This window comes from Ursus americanus, chromosome 32, assembly GCF_024610735.1.
Source record: "Ursus americanus isolate L20-20 chromosome 32, mUrsAme1.1.p, whole genome shotgun sequence".
NCBI lineage: Eukaryota > Metazoa > Chordata > Mammalia > Carnivora > Ursidae > Ursus > Ursus americanus.
The window spans coordinates 5,303,172-5,324,468 of record NC_142158.1 but is presented as its reverse complement, the minus strand read 5'-3'; the positions used below and the strand labels follow the sequence as shown (position 1 = coordinate 5,324,468).

The 21,297-nt window shown below is 35.6% G+C and overlaps 1 protein-coding gene across 7 annotated transcripts in view; it reads left to right on the top strand.

Moving 5' to 3' along the window:
- EXOC2 (exocyst complex component 2) overlaps positions 1–21,297 on the top strand; it is a 252,177-nt gene that overhangs the window by 160,200 nt on the left and 70,680 nt on the right. For 6 of the 7 annotated variants that reach the window (XM_087858228.1, XM_087858229.1, XM_045800593.2 and 3 more), the window contains 2 exons: positions 1,868–1,984; positions 15,101–15,242. In XM_087858228.1, coding sequence (XP_087714354.1) covers positions 1,868–1,984; positions 15,101–15,242 — 259 coding nt within the window. The remainder of the gene's footprint in view (positions 1–1,867; positions 1,985–15,100; positions 15,243–21,297) is intronic. The other variant, XM_087858230.1, reaches the window with a different exon arrangement.

Below are 21,297 nucleotides of genomic sequence, written 5' to 3'. Positions count from 1 at the left end.
CTACATCTCAGAGATTCTGTGAGAAATAATTGAAATAACACATAATCAGCAAGTACTACCTTTGATAGGTTGAGTTATTTTCAAACATACATATTCATCTAAGTTGCTAATAAGCTTTTAATCATTAAAGTTTAAGAATTTGATTATTGTAGTGTTCAATTATTCTTCCCACTTTCACTTCTTCTGATTGGTTAGATTTGGAAAGAAAAATACAATTACCAAGAGTAAGACTTCAAATCACTCAAATTATTTTTCCATTTTGGGGGAAGAACAATGCAGACTACAGGAAGAAAAATCAAAGAGAGTTAATTAACAGGGCAAAGAAGATACAGCAGGCTCAGGGGGTCTGTTAGACTATAAGGTTAATATTTGGAGGAAAAGATAATTGAGGATTGATCTTATAACTGAAAAACCAGTTGAGATTTTTGCACAGTGCAGCATGTTTAGAGTGGCTTACTTTATTTCACGTTCTTTATGAGGACCACATAATGGTAATACCAGGTATGGGACAAAGGGAATATACCCCTTCCCCAGACTGGCCCGTGTGCCTATGCAGTGCTGCTTTCTTTCTGGTTCTCACTTGCCATTTATTCACAAAATGTGGAGGAATGATGTGTATAACAGAACCCTGTTTTCCTTGTTTCATAATTTATTTCCCATCCATAGATTAATTCAAGGCCATTCACAACCTCTCATTTGTTTGAAGGTACTTTAATAACTCCTTACCCTTTAATTATATTTGTTGATGACCAAAAAGGGCATTGAATAGGCCACACTGTGCCAGCAATAAAGATAATAATATTTTAAATAAAAAAATTTAAAAAGTTTTAAAATTTTTGATGGATCTAAATGAAATTATTGGGAGATACAAGCTGTACTGGGCAACTGAGTTCAGAGTGTACCTCAAGATAGGGATCTATTTATTTTCCTCATTTATTATATTCCTTTTAACATAAGTTATATACAAAACAGTAAGCAAAATATGGCTTAAAATTTTTCCTGGAAAGTAGTTTTGCCTTAGTGTTTAGTCAAGAGATCTTAAAGCAAAGCTCTTAATTAGTCACTGTTGTTCTAGAGAATGCTCTCACACTGAGAGGGCATGGGAGAGTGTTCTTGGTGAGCCACAGCAGTGATGATAACTGCCATTCCTGGAATTTTGTTTATAAGAGTAGTTCTTCTGAACTGTAAAATGATGTTTATTCATCAGCCTTGGGGTCTGGTAATTTTAATAAGCAATTACCTTAAAGTGGCTAGAACCCTGGAGAACATAGAATTCATATTCTAGTCCTCTTCATAACCGACACTATGGGAGAGTTCCCTGTGTCCCATCACTCCCCTTAAGAGGGAAACTATTCTACATAAAATGCGTCTGTGACGGCCCAGTTTTTGGGAGGAGCCCATCGTATGGCTGGCATTATAATTCTCTTTCAAGTTATGAAAAATTTATGAATTATTTTCTACGAATTTTTGCAGTTTTTGTAATTATTTTAAAATATCCATTTTTATAGCTTTTTTTGCTGCAAAAAATATTAGGTAGAATAACCAGTAAAGTAAACCGCTTTCACAAGAACAACAGCTGATCCTACCTTAGTCATTAGCTCTTTTTCCATACAGCTATTAAATTTCAAAGGCAGCATTATTTGATTCTTTAGTGCATTATGTAATAACAAGCAGTTATAGAATATAGAATTATAGAATTACATTGTTTCTCTCTATATTATTATTGGGGAAAAAGGAGACCAAGAAAAACAAAACATTGAATACTGATATTAAACATGAGGAGATTATAATTAAATTTAATAAATGATAAGTGTTACCCAGTTTGTTACTATAAATGTCATTTTCTAAACATTTGTTTTGCTTTTAGGAACAGAGACTTCTGATAGTCCTAAGTAACTGCTGCTACCTAGAACGTCACACCTTCCTAAATATAGTGGAACATTTTGAAAAGCACAACTTCCAGGGAATAGAGAAAATAACACAGGTAAATGAATTATGTTAAATGAACAAGTTGGTTGTTTTATCCATTTAGTTTCCAAACTATTGTCTTAGTACCCTCTCTTTTTTACTTTTCCTATACTTTTCTGTCCTTACCCTCCGCACACCCCTCTATCTTCCCCATCTTCACCCCACCCTGGCTTTGAATGATTCCTGCTCTTCTCACCTTGATTCACTGATTTAATATTCTCTTCTTTTCTCTAGATCAAAGTTTCTCAAGGCAAAAGCTGATTTACTCCCCACCAAAGCTGCTCAAAGTAAGGGAAGGAAATAGAAAGGCATCAAACCCAAATCTTTAAGAATCATCTCAAATTTGGCTCCTTTCAGGTTAAAACTTTTACTTTAGAGCCAACAACAAACTCCCTGAGCCTGCAGATAAATCACATCTTCCTGCTTACTCGCACCTCTTCTTCTTCTCCCGCTTTCCAAATTACCACAATGATGCTTTTGCTTTTTACTACTTAAGCATGGGCACAAGTGCTCAAGCACAGAGACACACAGACAAAGACACACACATGAGAGTGACTTATAACAGCTATGGGAGGCTTAATAACTGACCTGAGAAATACATGCTCTCCACTCTCTAATCCACGGATGTAGCAAAGCTGGACAAAAATGAGTGCTGTAGGGGCGCCTGGGTGGTTCAGTCGTTAAGCATCTGCCTTCAGCTCAGGGCGTGATCCCGGAGTCCTGGGATCGAGCCCCACATCAGGCTCCTCCACTGGGAGCCTGCTTCTCCCTCTCCCACTCCCCCTGCCTGGGTTCCCTCTCCCTGGCTGTCTCTCTGTCTAATAAATAAATAAAATCTTTTAAGAAAAAATGAGTGCTGTAAAATTCAATGGAGTAGGTTTTTCTTTAGATGTTATACTTTGTTTATATTTTTTTCAAGTAAGCAGAGAAGGAAAAAATGAAGCAACCTTCTAATTAAAGGTTGGTTCTTGGGCAAAGGTTTATCAGATTTCTAAGTAAAACTAAGCTAGAACCACTTTTACAGTTTTCTCAGTGCAAAAAATAAGAATGATAATGATCTTGTTAATCTTTATAATCAAAAAGTACTCTTGATGGATTGCATACTTTTTACAAATGATAGTTATGGTTTGTGAACTAGAAATGGATTTTTTTTTTCAAAGAATGAAAATGTCAAAGTGGGTGGCTCTGTCTTGTTTTCCTGCCTTTTCGTAAAGATTAATCATCCTGATGAGAAATGTGACTTAAGGCTGTAGGGCCAAATGTTGAGTTTATTTCCAGAAATTTTTGTGTTGAGAATTGCAAGGTGCTCCTTGCAGTAAAGAATTAGTATTTGTAGAAAGTGAGCACTTTGTTTTTGTGCAGTAACAATAGTGACACAAATATATTTATTAAAGAACAGTTTTTTTAATTATTTAAAAATATGTGAAATGATTAGTAATTGCATATAAGAGAAGGAGGAAGTTTGGTTCTCTTTAGGTTTTTACAAAGTTATAAGTAGTAACTGTTGCTTCAGTTTACATCATAAAGAAATAGAATGAAGTTGACATACAAGTAGGCTTTGATATCCTTCCTAGTCTTGTTGATATCATTTGTTTTCAAAGATTTATTTATATATTCGAAAGAGAGAGAGTGGGGGGAAGGGCAGAGGGAGAGAGAGTCTCAAGCAGACTCTGCACTGAGCGAGGAGCCTGTCCTGGGGCTTGATCCCATTTCCCGAGATCATGACCTGAGCCGAAGCCAAGAGTTGGACACCTAACTGACCATGCCACCCAGGCACCCCCCCCCTTTTAAAAAAGATCTATTTATTTATTTTAGAGATATAGAGAGAGAGTTGATATCATTTTGAAACCAAGGTAATATGTTGGATCTGGAGGTAAAGCTTAGAATAAATGGTGGACTGTTTTTCACACTCAGAATTAGGATTTTTAAATAATTGACATTAAATATTTTAAATCATTTAGTTGCATAGTAAATGAATCAGTGAACTAGATTTAGATGATAGCATTTGTGCTGATTCTATTTATTATGAGTGAATCCATTAATTGCATGATGCCAACCAAGTAAAATCTCTTTCTTGCATTAATGGAGAAATACTGCCAACTACCACTATTTTTCATAGTTCCCTTTTCAAATAAATCTCTAGAGGCATAGATCCCAGAAAAACTGTGAGGACACCTTGTTCACAGAAATAGTTTGTTATCCATTCTGTCACTCTGTTTCTGCTCTTGGAAATAATTGCTGATTGGGGGCTTCTAACTTAGTGTCACCAGACATTAGGCATTCTCTCAGATCTCTTTCCAGGTAGGATTTGGTGGTTTACCAAGGGTTCTTCTAGGTATATTTCCTCCTGCTTTCTTATTGGTATTTCTACCAATAGAAGCATGAAAATGGCCAGTTGTTAATTCCCTTCATCTTGATCCTCCTCTTCAAAAGTAGAATTAATTTTAGTGTAGGAGCAGTACACAGATAACTATGTGTTTTAGGAGCTCATTAAAATTTAATGACTAATGATCATGTAAAGCTAGCATGATTTCATATATACATTTTTTAAAGAGTAATTTATTTTAAAGAGAGAGAGCAGGAGGAGGGGCAGAGGGAGAGGGAGATAAGCAGACTTCCCACTGATGCAGGGCTCAATCCCAGAACCCTGAGATCATGACCTGTGCTGAAATGAAGAATTGGATGCTTAACTGACTGAGCCACCCAGGTGCCCCTCATAATACATAAATACATTTTTTAATGCAAATAACCCTGTGAAGTAATTAAGGAAAGTACCATTAACTCCATTTTTTTCCTGTGGAAGGATGCTCAGAGAGGTTCATGACTTGACCTGTCAGTAGAAGAGCAAGGCAGAACTCAAAATTAAGTGTTCTCATTCTGAATCTAGAATGGATTTCTGGCCCAGCACCATACATCTGAAAGTAAAGAATGAAATTGTTCCCATGAAAATAAACCAAAGAAATAGGATGTGAAGCAGGTTGGTTAATGTATATCGTTTTGGACTTCATAACACAACATTAAATGGTAATTCATGAGATCAGAGTATCAAACTCATCTTGCCCTACAGGATACCTCCCGTAAAATAAGCCCCATTATTAAGCCTTACGAGGACTTTGTGCTATATTGATCCCACATTGCAAGTGCCAGCAGTAAGTCCCCTGTCATTTCCATGCATTTCCATTTGCAGTGCCAGTTCCATTTCGTTTTATCTCAAGTCCTGGAAATGTTTTTTTTCCCAGTCATGCATTTTTCTCCTGCTTATAAAAGTAAGATCCAATCATTATTTTTTAAAAGGAGAAATACTGAAAAGTCTAAAAAACTTTTTAAAATTATCTATAATGCACCAAAGATAAACACTATTATATTTTAGTATTTATAGTAATCAGTATATATGCCATATACCTATATGTATTATGTTATAAAAATATGAAACATTTTTCTGAATTCAGTTTTACGTTAGAGGCATCTTTTTCTGTTGACTAGTCTGTTGTGAACACCTTTGTTAAACATGTAGATGTGAGTTTTACGGCTTATAACAGCTGCTAATGTAAATGTACCTTTTTTTTTTTTTTAACTTTTTCCTAGTGGGAACCTTAAGGTTTTTTTGTTTTTGTTACTGAGAGGTGAAGATAATCTTTGATCGCATGTTTTATTCCTGTCTCAAAGTTGATTCCTAGAAGTAGAATTAGAGCTCTAAAGACTCTTGGTAAATGTTGCTGGTTTCATCACATTTTGGTCATCATTGCTGATGATAATATTTTCATCTGATAGATAAAAATACTCTTTCATGATGTTTTAATTTGCATGCCTTTCCCTATTTGGTAGGTTAACACTTTTTCATATGTTCATTGACTGTTGATATTCTAGTAGAGTTCATTTTAAAGGTATTTAGAGGGTTAAGGAAATCGTGTTTTTCATTTTAAGTATGCAAACCAAATTTGCCACAAGTCATTAATTCTTGAGACCTTTTAGAAGGGAAAACCAGAGCTATATGGTTAACACACTTCAGTACATAATTTTATTGTAGCTATAATTATATAATTCCAAGGAATTGTTTTCATATATAAAATGTTATTTTAACCTGTCCCAGTCTAAAAAGCAACCATTTAATTTAGAGTTTGTATAGTTGTAGATTTTTGACTGACTTGGGACTGTAGTCGTTAAATAAGTTGGCCATTAAATTCTTGATTGATATTTCATTTTATGCACCTAAATCTCTTCCAGAAATTTTGACATGGTAGGTGGGGAGAGGGCAGCTTCTTTTTTTCACATGTCCAGGGAAGATCCTTTACATACAACAATCAATTTTAAAGATTTTTGTGTCACTTGAACCATACATATATACTATATTTTACATATTTGATTATTTTTAGCTTAATTGTATATTATTCTTAAGTTTCATTTGAAATCATTTGAATTCAATATATGATGTGAATGACTATAGTTTTGGGTCCTCACCGTATTATCTTTTTATATTTTATTTTTCTCCTCTCTTCTCCAGCTAAATTTTGTTTAGAGGCCATTTTTATATAATACATCATTTTTAAATCAATGTGTTTTAGAGTTTAATAGGTTATAGACAGATGTGTCCCTGCATACTAAATATTAATTTCTGACCCTATTTAACTGCCTCAAGTTCTTTGTATACATGGGAAGGGAAAAACAGAAACAGACATAAAGAAATACTATAGTAGGAAGGACACAAGGACTTTATAATTTATAAAGTAAAATATTTGCTTCCCCAGTACAGAAGGTAATTCAGAAAAGCTTTCCCAAAGCAAGGAAGAATATAAGATTTCACAGAAAAGTGGTTGTTTCAGAAGTGAGAGAAAGGCACCAAGTCTCTTTGGAAAGTCGGGGAGGTGTAGGCAATAAGTGAGTAAGACCATTGGTCATCAGTTGCATGTTGTGTGGGGTCCTAAATCAAAAACCTTGAACCTGAGCAGGTACAATGCAACAACTTAAATAGTTGTCTTTTACCGTCCCTGTACTGTTTCTGTTCTCTGGACCACTGTGCTTTGTTTCCCCTTCACACACTCTATGTTTTCCTTAGGAGATCTCATCTCTTCCCACTACTTCATTTATCAGTGGTGCCCATGAGTCCCAAATCTGTATCTTTAACTTGTATTTCATTCCTAGGCTGCAGATCTCTTTCCTATCATACATCTTCACTAGAAATTGCCATTGGGATTTCAGAGCAACTTACCCAAACCAAAGTCATGTTCTCCTTCCTCTTCCAAATCAGCTTTGCTTTATGTGTTTCTTGCCTTGGTCAGTAGTCACAGAGTCAGCAAGCCAGGGACTTGGGAATTGTCTTTGACTTCATTCCTCAGGAATGGATGGTTCAACCCCTGAACCATCTTCTGTCTCTGCCTCCCTAATTTGTTCTTCCTGTCCAAGATCAGCTCTTTTTCATCATCTGATCCTTGTGCTATTGCAGAAGCCTTCCTCCAAATGCTTTGCTTAGGCTCTAAATTTCACTCTTTAACTCATTATCCATGGAGTTTCAAAAATACAGATCTGATTATATTCTTCCTCCTTCCCACATTTCAGTGTTCTCATTGACTGAGGAATAAAACCTAAACTCCTTAGCCTGATGATGTTCATATTGTTTAAATCTGGACCCTTACTTCTTTCTCTTACGCCATTCATCTCCTCTTTGCTTACCAATATCCTGTTATCTAGCCATTCATCTTTTCTTGAGTATTTCATACGATTTGTCAGGTCTTCTATTCCTTCAACAAACATTCATTCAACATCAGCTTACCAGTCTCTATTTTAAGAACATTTACCTGTAGCTTGTATTGTTCTATTGGTCTGGAATACCTTTTCCTCAACCTCAACTTGACAAAATCTTTTTTTTTTTTTTAAGATTTTATTTATTTATTTGACAGAAAGAGACAGCGAGAGAGGGAACACAAGCAAGGGGAGTGTGAGAGGAAGAAGCAGACTTCCCGCCCAGCAGGGAGCCCGATGTGGGGCTTGATCCCAGGACCCTGGAATCATGACCTAAGCCAAAGGCAGACGCTTAACAGCTGAGCCACCTAGGCACCCCCCAACTTGACAAAATCTTAATCATCTTTCAAATTCTATCTCAGATACAGATGTCTCACCCTGTGGAAAGACTTCTCATTCATTTTTTCCAAACTGCAAAATGGATCAAATCCTCTTCTTTATTCCTATAATACCTTGTTTATAACACTAGATAACATCTTAACACGTTATATCATGAGTAGTTTAATATTGGTGTGCTTCTTTTCTAGACTATAAATTCTTTTCAAATATTTTTATATTAAATGCTTTTATCTCTACAAAAGACTAAATCTTATGTAGGTATAAGATAGAATAATAATAAAATGAACACATGTTCACCTGTTGCCAAGCTGAAGAAATGGAGCATATTCCCAGGATCCCTTGTGCCCTGGACATCTGCTTCATCCATTTTCCCTTATGGACTGTCACTTCTGCATTTTGTGGTTTCTAAATAATACATTGTTTAATATTACCTGTTTCTGACTTTTAAATAGCCTAAATGGGATTATATGATATGTATTTTTCTCTGCCTTGCTTTTTCTCCTAATATCATTTTTGAGATTTATCCATGTTGCTGCATGTAGCTTATGCTAATTTGTAAAATGTATTAAAAATCCTATTCCTTTTTTTCTTCCTCTGAGTTTATATAACATTGGAGTATTTATTCTTTGAATATTTATAAGAACTCTCTTGTTTTTTCTTTGTGAGGTGATTTTTAATGGTTGGTTCAATTTCCTTAATGGTTAAAGAACCATTCAAGTTTTCTGTTTCGTCTTGTTAGTTGTAGTCGTCTATATTTTTCTTGGACTTTGTCCATTTTACCTAAATTTCTAAATTTATTGGCATAAAATTGTTTTATAATAGTTTCATATTATTTCAGTTTCATCCACATCTGAGGTTATGATATCTTTCTGGACTTAATATTTTTAGTCTTTTTTCTTGATCAGAATCTTTTCAAGAACCAAATTTTGGCTTTACTCTCTTTATGTCCTTGTTTTCTGTCACAGTAATTTGAGCACTTCGCTTAATTGTTTTGTTTATGTAACTCATTGATTCCAAACCTTTCTGCCTTTTTACTATAAATGTTCAAGGCTATGAATGTCCCTCTGTCTCTTAGGTATATCCCACAGATTAATATAAGATATTTTAGTTCTGTTTTGTATTTTCGAATTTTAATTGTGAGTTTTTCTTTGACACACAGCTATATAGGAGTGTGATTTTAAATTTCCAAATTGGGTGGGTGGGTGGGTAGCAATTAGTTTTCATGTTGGAAATTAGTTTTCTCTTTGTTAGAGATTTCTAACTTAATTATGCTGAGGTCAAAGAATGTCATGTTTTTTACTTTGTTGAGACTTGCTTTGCAGGCTGATACACGATGAGTTTCTTAAATATTCTCCCTTGCTTGAAAATACCACGTCCTTCAGTTTTGAATACCACATTCCATATATGTCTATTAGATCAAGTTTGTGAATTTTGTTGTTCAGTCTTCTATATCCATTCCTTTCGTGTGTTTTGGTCTTTCATTTGTCAGTTACTGAGAGATGTAAAAGTCTTTCTTTGGCTGCTTTTTAGATATTTTTTATTTTCTTTGTGTCTAATATTTCATAGTTCCACTATGATGTGTCTCTTGGTGTATTTTGTTGGCCGTTTTTCCCCTGACTGATTGATACCTTTAATCAGTTCTGGAAAATCTCAGCTATTACCTCTTTCAATATTTATTCTTTTCTATTCACTCTTTTTTCTCCTTCAAGACCTCCTGTGGGATATATGTTAGACCTTCTTACTCTGTTCTCCATGTCTCTTACATTTTTCATTTATGTTTCCCCCACCCATCTTTAATTCTCTGTAATGATTCAGAATAATTCATTCAGCTCTCTCTTCTCATTGACTTTTTCTTCATTTATATCTTGTTGAAATTTGCTGCCTATTGCCCTTTTATTCCAGTTGTTTTTCATTTCCAGAAACTTTGGTTTTGTTACTAAGTAAAGGAAAATGATTAACTTACTCTGGAGTGGTATAATTTCAAACATCAGTGTAGGAGGTAGTGGCAGTGAAGTTATTTCCCATGCCCCTTAGATCATTCTGTGTGGGTGGCCAAATCACATACAGTCACAATAGTCAAATAAAAGACTATTCCTATTAAGAAGAAGATTGGAGCAGTTATGAGAGCCCTCAATAATGGGGCGTGAGATAGTTAACTTGATTATAAAAAATTCACAGAAAAAGAAAAGTTTGGGGAATGATAAAGATTAGTAGTAAGTCACAGTGGAAGGTGAGGGAAGTGAGGAATGATGGCTCTAAGTGCTAGAGACATTGACTGTTTTTCTGTTTCAGGATGACAGTATATCCTGTTTTATCCTGTTTTTGTTTTGTTTTGTCTTGTTTTAATAGTGCCACCTCTACTAGGGATTAAGAGTTTATTTTTAAAAATTAATTATTTACTTGGCATTTATTTTGTCCACATTTGACATGTTTCAATAACACAAAGTAATGTCAGTTTGCCACTTTAAAAAATTTTTTAAATTATGTTAATTTGACTGAACCTAGTCATCCATATTCACTTGGATAGATGTTCTAATTGTAGTTTGATGATTTTGTTTCCATAGAGATCACTCAGTTCAATGTACTCCTTCTGTCATCTTTGAAATGAAATTAACTTTTTTAAAATTATTTTTTCTTTCTCAGAAACATACTTTTTAAGAAGCATTTTTAACAAAAAGTTTTTAAAATAGTAAATTAGAAAATTTAAATTTGGAACATTAAAATTAATTAATGATTCTTTTTTTAATTATTATTATGATATATTATTTACCATACAGTACATCATTAGCTTTTGATGTAGTGTTCCATGATTCATTGTTTGCGTATAACACCCAGTGCTCCATGCAATACGTGAACGCTCCCGATCTCGTCTGATTCTTTTTTTTTTTTTAACTATTTTGAGTGAATTGAAGACTACTGTATAGAAATTGAGGAAATGAGACATCTACTTAGGTGTGTGTTTTTCAGCACCTGTGTGGCTGCACACTTGCTGCTATACAGGTGAGGCTGTATGTTGTCAGAATATCTTTTGATATGCATATTTCTGCCTAAGAAGATAAAATGGTAGATTATCACCAGTATTATTTGCCCCTGAATCTGAAATGTTACCTCCTAATGTATTCTGTATTTCTGTAAGTTATTACCAACTACTTGAAGTACTTTAAAAGGTGCTCCTTAGTTCTCATATGTAGGAATTTAGTGCATACATCTATTTCTGATTGCATAATTACTGAATTAGCACCTTTCTTTTCTTAAGAAAGCCTTTTCCAGTGCCCTTAGAAGTACCCCATAAGCACTCCCCCAACAGCTATGTTCTTTGAACGTTTTATCAATGTTTTTTTGCCTTTCTTCCCTGTTAGACTGTGATTTCCTTTAAGGATTTTTTTTTTTCATTTAACTTTCATTCATCACTATTAGATAGTGCTTTAATAATGAACAGACCTTATCCTTGCATAGTAGGGGTCAAGCAAACTTAGCTAACATCTGTATTCATTAGCTAGTGTGAACAGGGCTTTAGTGAAAATTGGGCATGTTGAAATAAATAATAATAATGATAGCTGAGAGAATTTACGATGTACTTTAAATGTACTACATAAGTTTCATAAATTATCTTTTTGAATTCTTACAACAAAATTTATGAGGTACTGTTGACCTTAATTCTGCTTTGTCAGACATTAATACCGCCACTCCACTTTCTGTTTCATTTGCCTAGTATCTATCTGCCCATTCATTTATTTTCAACCATTTTTTTTTAAATTAGAGTATGAATTATATACAGTAAAACACAGATCTTCAGTGTACAAATAGGTGACTTTTAATGCATATATATATATATATATGTCCCAGTATCCACCACCTGGATCAAGACATATTTCCCTCGTGCCCCATTCCAGTCAGTAGGGACCCTTCTCACCAGTGTTTTGATTTCCGTCAGGATATATTAGTTTTGCCTGTTCTTTAACTTCATGTAAAATGGAACCATACATCTTTTCTGTCTAGCTGCTTTTGCTCCAACTTAATAATTTTTAAGATTCATCCAAATTTATTGCATCTATAAGTAATTTATTTTCTTTTATTGCTGAGTTTGGATAACTCAAATTTGTTTAATCATTCTCATGGTAAGAGACATTGGATTGTTTCTAGTTTAAGGTTTTGGTTTTTTTTTTTTTTTTAAGATTTTATTTATTTATTTGACAGAGAAAGAAAGCACAAGCAGGGAGAGTGGCAGGCAGAGGGAGAGGGAGAAGCAGGCTCCCCACTGAGCAGGGACCCAATGCAGAGCTCAGTCTCAGGGCTCTGAGGTCATGACCTGAGCCAAAGGCAGACGCTTAACCCACTGAGCCACCCAGGTGCCCCAGTTTAAGGTCTTTATGAATAAATTTTTTGTGAACATTGCTGTGAAAGTCTTTTGTGGACATTTGTACTCTCTCATCTTGGAATTGCTGGTCATGGAATAAGTTGATTAGGAATTCTGAATAGTTTTCCAGAGTGGGTGTCTCATTTTACTTCTCATTTTATAGCAGTTTATGAGTATTCTACTTGCTCCATTTTGTCCTTACGAACGCTTAATATTACCGTTCTTTTTTATTTTAGCCAATTCTGTTGCTTTCATTGGCTTTCTCTGATATAATGATGTTAAGCCCTTTTTCTTACACATTTAGATACTCATATTCACATATCTTCTTTTTGGAAGTGCCTCGTCATTCATTTGCCTATATTTTAATTGGATTGTTTACCTTTCTATTAGTGATTTTTAGAAATCTGTATATAAGTTCTTTGTCAGATATATATTTTTCCTCCCAGTCTCTGGCTTGCTGTTTTGTTTTTACAGTGCTGTCTTTTGAGTAGAAATTTTTAATTTTGATGAGATCCAATTTATCATTTTTAAAAATGTTTAATGCCTTTTATATCCTGTCAAAATCTTTACCTGCTCCAGTGTCCTGAATATTTTTTCCCAGAGGCTTTGTAGTTTTATCTGTTACATTCAGGTCTATGAGCTATCTTTTATTAAGTATTGTGTTAATATTGTGTTATTATTATACATATATTATTATAGCTTTAGAATATGTCTTAAAAAGACAGTTTTACTTATTTCATGGTATTTTTTCTTAACTATATTGCATGGAGTAGGATCTCTAGTACAATCTTAAATTAAGTGGTCGGAGGGGATATTTATCAAGTCCTTTTTTTGTCATCTGTTAAAAGAATTCCACTTCATTATAACATATTCTTTTTATTTACTTGTAGATTCAGTTTGCCAGCAGTTTGTTAAGATTTTTATGTTTTTGTTCATGAGTTGTAATTTTCTTTTATTGCAATATTCTCGTCAGGTTTTGACATCAGGTTTTGCTTATTAAACAAAGTAGGAAATGTTCTCAGGCTCTGTTCTATGAAAAAGTTTGTGTGTGAAATTTCTTCCTTAAATGCTTGTGTGAAAGCATTTTAAATAATGGACTCAGTTTAATACATAGAGGATATGTGTGCCATTTTTAGAAATTGTGTTTTTCAGTTTTTCAGTTTCCTCTATGTAGTCATACTTACTGACATAAAACTGTAATAACCCGTTAAACAACCCACTTTTGTTATTGGTGCTTTTCTTTGAGTTTAATTTTCTCTTTTTCTACTGTTAGTATTTCCTTTTTGAATGGCTCCTCTCTTTCAAGTATTAGCATTTTATTTCACATGTCTAGAGTATCTCTTATCATCTGTTTAGATTGATGTTTCTAAATATTAGAGAAAGAGAGGGATGAAGGAGAACTCAAAGTTCATTGCCTGCCACTGTTATCCTCAATTGTTCATCCTTCTCAGTCTGATATATTTACTTTTAGGATACAGCCCTTTGTCAAGTACATGAGTGATATATATTCTTTGAATCCTTGTATAACTAAAAATATGTTTCTTGGACTCTGTTGAGTGAATGACATCATGGCTTAATATAGGATTCTTGGGTTGAATTCCTTTTATTCCTATGGATATTATTCCGGTGACTTTAAGTTCCCGTGCAACATCTGAGAAATCTGATGTCAGACTCATTCTTCTTTGTAAGTAATTCATTTTTTTTTTAACTGGAAGCTTAAAATTTTTCTCTCTCTCTTTTTTAATTATTTAGAAATCTGACACTTTAACAGTTTTTGCAGCGCCTTGTAAATCTAGCCTAGAACCCAGCAAGCCTGTTCAAATTGCAAAGTCAGTCTTTAGATCCAGAAATTTTATTCTGTTGCTTGTTTAATTCTTGTCTCTTCTGTGACAGTTCATATTCTTCTACTTGAATTTCTGTTTCCTTTCATATGAGAGTTTGTGGATCTGTCTTCTAAGTTTCTTCCTTCATAATTTCCACCTCTTTACATTTTTTACTCTGTGCCTTGAAATACTTATTGCACTTAATTTCAGTCTCTGTAGTGACCATTGAGTCCTCCAGTTAAACTACTGAGTTGTTATCTTTGAAAATCATGCGTGTTCTCTCCATAAGTCTTGTTTTGTATTGTACATTCATCTCCTTAAAGGTTTTCATTATTTTTCTAAGTTCAAGTTGTTGCTTGTCTTTTCTACAGCTTAATTTCACTCCATGACAGATATTCCTCTTTGTAGATGCTTGACTTATGGTGTAGAAGCAGACACATCACCACTAGTCCACCGCAGAGGCCCTTGAGCCAACAGACTCTGTATTCCCAAATTTAGCGCTCTGCCCACCTACTCTGCAACTTCTTGGCCTCTTGAGTGCCAGTGAGACCAGGCATAGGCTCGTAGGACTGAGGCTACATTCCTCATCCTGTTCTGCTTCTACTGCCATCAGGAACTCACAGTTCACGTGGGCTGAACTTTCTATGTGTAGTCCATACGTGGGGATTAATTCCTATTAAATAAGTTGTGTTGAGGGAGTGGTCTTTGTTACTGAAAAATAAATAAAATAAAATAAAAATCATGATTTTTTTCCTGTAAAATGATAAAGGAAAAATGATAAGTACTTGTAAAATGTGCTGAAGTATTTATATTATTTTACTTTTTCCCTCGTGCTCAAATAAAAAACTCATAGTTATTCTTTATTATGTGTTTATAGGTTAGCATGGCCTCGTTAAAAGAATTAGACCAAAGACTCTTTGAAACTTACATTGAGTTGAAAGCAGATCCTATAGTTGGCTCCTTGGAACCTGGAATTTATGCAGGCTATTTTGATTGGAAAGACTGCCTGCCTCCAACAGGTAAACGGTTTCAAGTTACTAACGTTCTCTAGAGGTAGTCCAGTGCATCTGGAGTAATAAATATGGATTTTATCAATTAGTGTATTCTTAAAATGCTTTTCTTTTTATTCATATTTTTTCCCATTAGTTTGATTTTAACTTTTTAGTAGCTTAAACCCATTTTTTGATAGTTTGGAATTTAGTGCACTTTTTATTATTCATACTTAAAACTTAAAATTATTCTTAAATTCCAGAAAATAATTATACCTTATAATATTGGATCATTTTAGTAATGCATATTTGCTTCCCAGGATATGTCTTTATTGCATAGATAGAACAGACTATGAGTGACAGTTTTATACAATGACTTTGTGACTGTCATCAAAAAATTTATGTAAGAAATTTGGTCACTTCTGTATAAGACCTAATTATTAATGCTGACAAGGTGAAGGATAGAAGAAAAATGTTTAGGAGAATGATTATTATAGTAATTAAGCAAAGAAAATTGAACCACAGAAGGATGACTGACACAATTCCAGTTTTATCTCGTGACATCAAATGAAAGTCCCTTAAATCACACTTCATAATACATATTTTAAAATTATCTGTTGCTTACTGAGTCAAATAAACTTTTTGATGGATCAGATAGTTATTCCTTTGTATGAAATGGTGTGGAATACATAGAACCCAGCTCCCTATAGTCTTACATAGAAGTGGTCATGTTTATAAGAACTAGGATGATCAGTAGGGGAAGAAAGGGATAAAGAAAGGGGGGGTAATCAGAAGGGGGAATGAAACATGAGAGACTATGGACTATGAGAAACAAACTGAGGACTTCAGAGGGGAGGGGGGTGGGGGAATGGGATAGACCGGTGATGGGTAGTAAGGAGGGCACGTATTGCATGGTGCACTGGGTGTTATACACAACTAATGAATCATCGAGCCTTACATCGGAAACCGGGGATGTACTGTATGGTGACTAACATAATATAATAAAAAATCATTAAAAAAAAAAAAAAGTGGTCATGTTTATATTAGACATAGATTCTTTTTGAATGTATATAAATAGATGTACCAGTGAACTGTTAACAGGTTTGAGTTAATCTTCATTCTTTTACCTAATTGCTTTAAACACCTTTTTTTAATTGTGTAATGCTTTTATTAGATGGTGATAAAATTGTTCAATCTTTAAACACCTTTGGGTTTTTATTGTGTAGTGTTCACTTTAGGTGGTAACAATATAGTGATGCCGTAAGTCAAAACTAAAAACTAGAATCATGAAATTAAAAATATTTTAGGCGACCTTAGGTATTTTATGTTCTGAAATCACAGCCATTATAGTCATCTGAGGCTTTCTACCTACGTGTGGCCATAATTAATCTTTTTTCCTTAAATTCTGTTACTTTTCTATATACATACTTTACTGTGTCCAGACTGGGTTACAGTTCATATCCCAAATATATCCTTTTAAAGTTTAAATCAGATCCTATCAGTATCTTAAAATCCTTGCAATATCTTCTCATTAAACTTACAGTAAAATGTGCAGTGCAGGGCAGGCCCCGGCCTGGTGCCCTTTGCCCGCCACTTACGAGTGCACCCCATGGCCTCTCTCCAGCTGTATTTTAGCACAGTGAGCCTTTTTGTTGCCCAGACTTTCCATGTCCTTCCACCTTACCTCTTCAAGCCTGTTTTTTCCTTTGCTTAGGCAGTAATTCTCCTTTATCTTCATAGAACTGCCTCACTTTTGTCATTCAGGTCTTAAACTTAAATATCACCATACCAGCCACCAACCTGAAGAAACGACATGGCCAATGGACAATCGGCATGGTGTTTTAAATTTAACTTGTGAAAAGTACTCATTTTATTTGTAAAATAATTATTTACAAGGGAGAATGCTGTATCTGTGGTTCTAGCACTGGCCTTTATACTGGTTGAACTTATTAAAGCTAAACCCATGAGGTCATAGTTAGTGGGTTGATTACCAATTTAAGTGAACAAACATGACTTTTAACAATAAATTATTCTCAGGATCATCGGTCAATAGCATCTGGAGGTTTTGATCTACAATCCCTTTTTCAAAATTCTTGGGCCCAGATGACTTTTGGAATTTTGGTATTTTTGGATTTTAGAAAGATATAGTGCATGTGCCATATATTATGTCACATTCCCAGCAAGGATTTCTGCAAGGAAACATGAATACTTAGATGAAGAGTGATAATCAGTATCCTTAATCAGGTCAGGTGAGAAAATGCCACCAGAAGAGTTCATCACAAATTTGCAAATTCACAAACAGAAAATTTTGCCTCTTGAATTCTGTATCTTCAGTATCTAAACTACTGCTTGGTACATAATGCCTGCTCAGTAAATATTTGTTCGGTAACAGCACCAATGACCTCTTTATAGCTCCCACAAGTGCCTTGGCTAGTGTCCTCGCTGCCTGGTCATCACTTCCCTGACTGGCCTGTGCGTGCTTCAGAGCCCATCTCTGAAAGGAGTGCTTTTTCTGGCAAGTCTTCTTCCCATCAACCCTGACAGGATTGTTTTTTTTCTGAATCCCTATTATACCTTTTAACCTCTCTTATAATTCTTTAGTACGTAAACATAATATGCATATTTTTTGTTACCTGTCTTTTATTGCCCCATTTGGGGAGAGTTTTTAAACAGATATGTGGAGATTTCTTTTCACATTGATAGACTTCCAAATTATTTAAGTATTTTTATAGAGCAGTGACTGAAAGTTTCAGAATTCCAAGGGATGGATATCAAAAGGGTTTTTCTTTTCTTTTTTTTTAAGATTTTATTTATTTATTTGAGAGAGAGACAGAGACAGTGACAGAGATAGAGAGAGCACAGGTGGGGAGGAGTGGGAGAGGCAGGCTCCCTGCTGAGCAGGGAACCTGATGCGGGGCTCCATCCCAGGACACTGGAATCATGACCTGAGCCGAAAGCAGCCGCTTAACCAACTGAGCCACCCAGGCACCCCTCAAAAGGGTTTTTCAATAAAATCTCTTTATTTTCTACTCAAGGTAATAATACACAATACTCAGATATTGCCCCTACTGTTCTTAGACCGCTGCTGGTGAAGGTGAACTAAATGTCACTGCCCTGTCCTTTCTCCCCAGTCTTAGAAGAACTAGACTAAAAGAGCTGAACTCTCTGGACCAGCCCGATGCCTGATTTCTGCTTCTCCCTTGGCTGGCCTGCCTCCACCTTCTCTTTAAGATGGCTGAGAAGGATGGCATCCAGTGACCACTTTTCCTTTCTTATTTGGGGCACCTCCCATTGTGTATATGTATATAAATTATCTTATGGGAAAAGAAAAGCCTTAGTTTTGCTGTACCAAATTTTTGCGGAAGTAGTTTAGCAATCTCAGGTATTCAGAAATAAAGGAGTTGTTACGTGGCAGGCCATGCACGTGCACACACATGCACACACATGCACACATTCATGTACATCCTAAGTTTTAAGTGTCTTGCAGACAGATGGTTTCAGTTATTTGTGTCCTCATAACATCTAATTCAGTGCCTTGCATATAATTATCACTTACTACTTGTGGTTCTAATTTTCTAGATTTCAACCATCTTAAGATAACGAAATTATTTATAAGCTCTTGAGAGTCCGGGGGTAAGGCTAGGATATTAGGCACTGAACCAGCAGTGTGGTCACCCTAACTATAAATCACAATCCCCACAGTAACTCCCCATCACTCTTCTCTTTGCAACCCAGCTTTTAAAAAGTTGTCTTCCCTCAAAGAGTCCATGCTAATGCTATCTGTGTTACTGTGTCACTTGGTCTCTGATCCTGCAAAGTCTGCCTTCACCCCCCATTGAGACTATTCACACTGAAGCCACTTCCGATGCTATGCATTTGACCCTTGAACAACACGGGTGTGAACTGTGCAATTCCACTTATACGTGGATTTTGTTAATACAGCACAGCACTGTAAATGTTTTTCCTCTTCCTTATTTCCTTAATAACATTTTCTTTTCTCTAGCTTACTTTATTGCAAAAATACAGCATATAATACATAGAACATATAAAATATGTTTTAATCAACTGTTTATGTTATTGGTAAGTCTTCTGGTCATCAGTAGGCTATTAGTAGTTAACTTTTGGGGGAGTCAGAGTTATATGTGGATTTTCAGTTGTGCGGGGGTCAGCACCCCAATCCCCACATTGTTCGAGGGTCAGCTGTAGTTGGGAATCCGTGATGCATTCACTCCTTTTCATAGTCCATGTTTCTGTAGTACTTCCATTGTTGAACCCTCTTCCTGAGACTTTCTGTGGCATCTCTCATCCCACTGCTATTTGGTAGCCCTCAGTTTCCTTTGTGGATTGGTTTCTCTTCCTTTGCATAGCCTTGCACTCCTGATATGCTCAGGACTCTATCTTTCTCTGTTCTTGCCAGACTGTCTTCAGACTCTCTCTGAGCAATTTCATTGACTAATGGTAGACTGACTGGTGTCTCGAGCATCGACGTCTGCAGTCTAATCTCTCTACTCTGAGCTCAAGGTCTGTCAACCTTCCTAGTAGACATCTTCATTGGAACATTCCAGAGACCTCTTCAGCTTAGCAAGTCCAAAAGTAAGCTCATCACTTTCCTTTCTCATCATCTTCAGATCAGCTCTTTCTGCTGCCAGACCTCCTCACACTGGGAAGGGGTGAAGACATCAACCAAGGCCCCCCTTCCCTCTTGTTCCAGCAAACAGTTAGTTGCAGGTCCCCTCTTTCCCATTTCTGAGTTCTGCCCCTCATCATTTTTGTTTCTTATCAGGATGCTTGAGGGTTCTCTTGGTGCCAGCACCCAATCTTGCCTGTTTCAGGTTCACCTCTAACTTTTTGAAAAGCTCATCTTTCCAAACTATAAATGGGATCTGTCATTTCTCTGCTTAAAACAGTTCAGGAGGACCCATTCTCCCTCAGGCTAAAACCTAAAATTCGTAGGCATTGCTAATGCTTACACTTGGCATGTGGCGGCTGTCTGTTACCTGCTTCACACTCCTTCCCTGTACCTCTCAGGCATCCCTTCTATAGGCAGCAGGCAGTCAGAGCTACTTCAGTCCTGACAGCGCCATGCCTCTTCCGCTCTTGCTCTTTCCTGATAATTAGGCACTCCGTCCTCTGGGAAGGTTTCCTTCCTGCCTCCTTGCACACCTCCAGGTTGGGTTGGTCTTCCCCATCCCTCCTGCTCCTGATGCAGTTTTCTGTCCCTTGTAGCACTCATACATCATCTGCTTGTTGCTGTTCTTCTGTGCTCAGACGACTCAGCACAGTGACTGATTTTTTCATATCTGCACTCTCAGTGTTCAGCACAGTCTCAACATAACAGAAGATGCTCTGTATATGTTAAGTGAATGAAGATGGGTAGTTTATTAGTATACAGTTTTACTAAATGTGCAGGTCACTCCTTGGTTTGTTATCTTTCAAGTATTTGCTATATGGTTTTGTAGTGATTTTTCTCAATTTTCTTTTCATTAGGAGGCTTAATCATGTGATCTAGTTTCCATTATTATTCTTACTCACTTTTTTAGGGTGGCGCACAATAGATATTCATATTTGTTGAATTGAATTTAATTAAAATAAGCCTTTTGGCATTCATTTTCATATCTTCTGTGAATTCTCATATGCTAGCCTTATGCACTCTCTAAATTTTGAACAATTGTATTTGAGTTAAAATGTGAGTATAAACTATATCCAACATATCAGCAGTTCTATGTGACATTGCCTAGTTTAAGTGAATTTAGCTAAATTCAATATTATCTCCAATGATTAGCATGTATTGGACATAATTGTTAGCACTGACATTGTTCTTAAATTATCTTCTTTATCTTAAATTATTCAAGGTTATGAAATTACTTGTGATATTTCTGTGAAAATAGGAAAAATCATGATGCAACCACTCCCAAGTTTCCTGCATGTTCAGTGATTACTACAGTAAGACTTGGTCACTAAGCTTCAGTGTCCACAAGCAGTTGCTCATATCTATCTCCATTGAATCTCTAGTTGTTACGTGAGAAACATAATTTACTCATGAGCGATGCAGAGGAAGGCTGTCTTTCCACCTGCTTCCCCAACC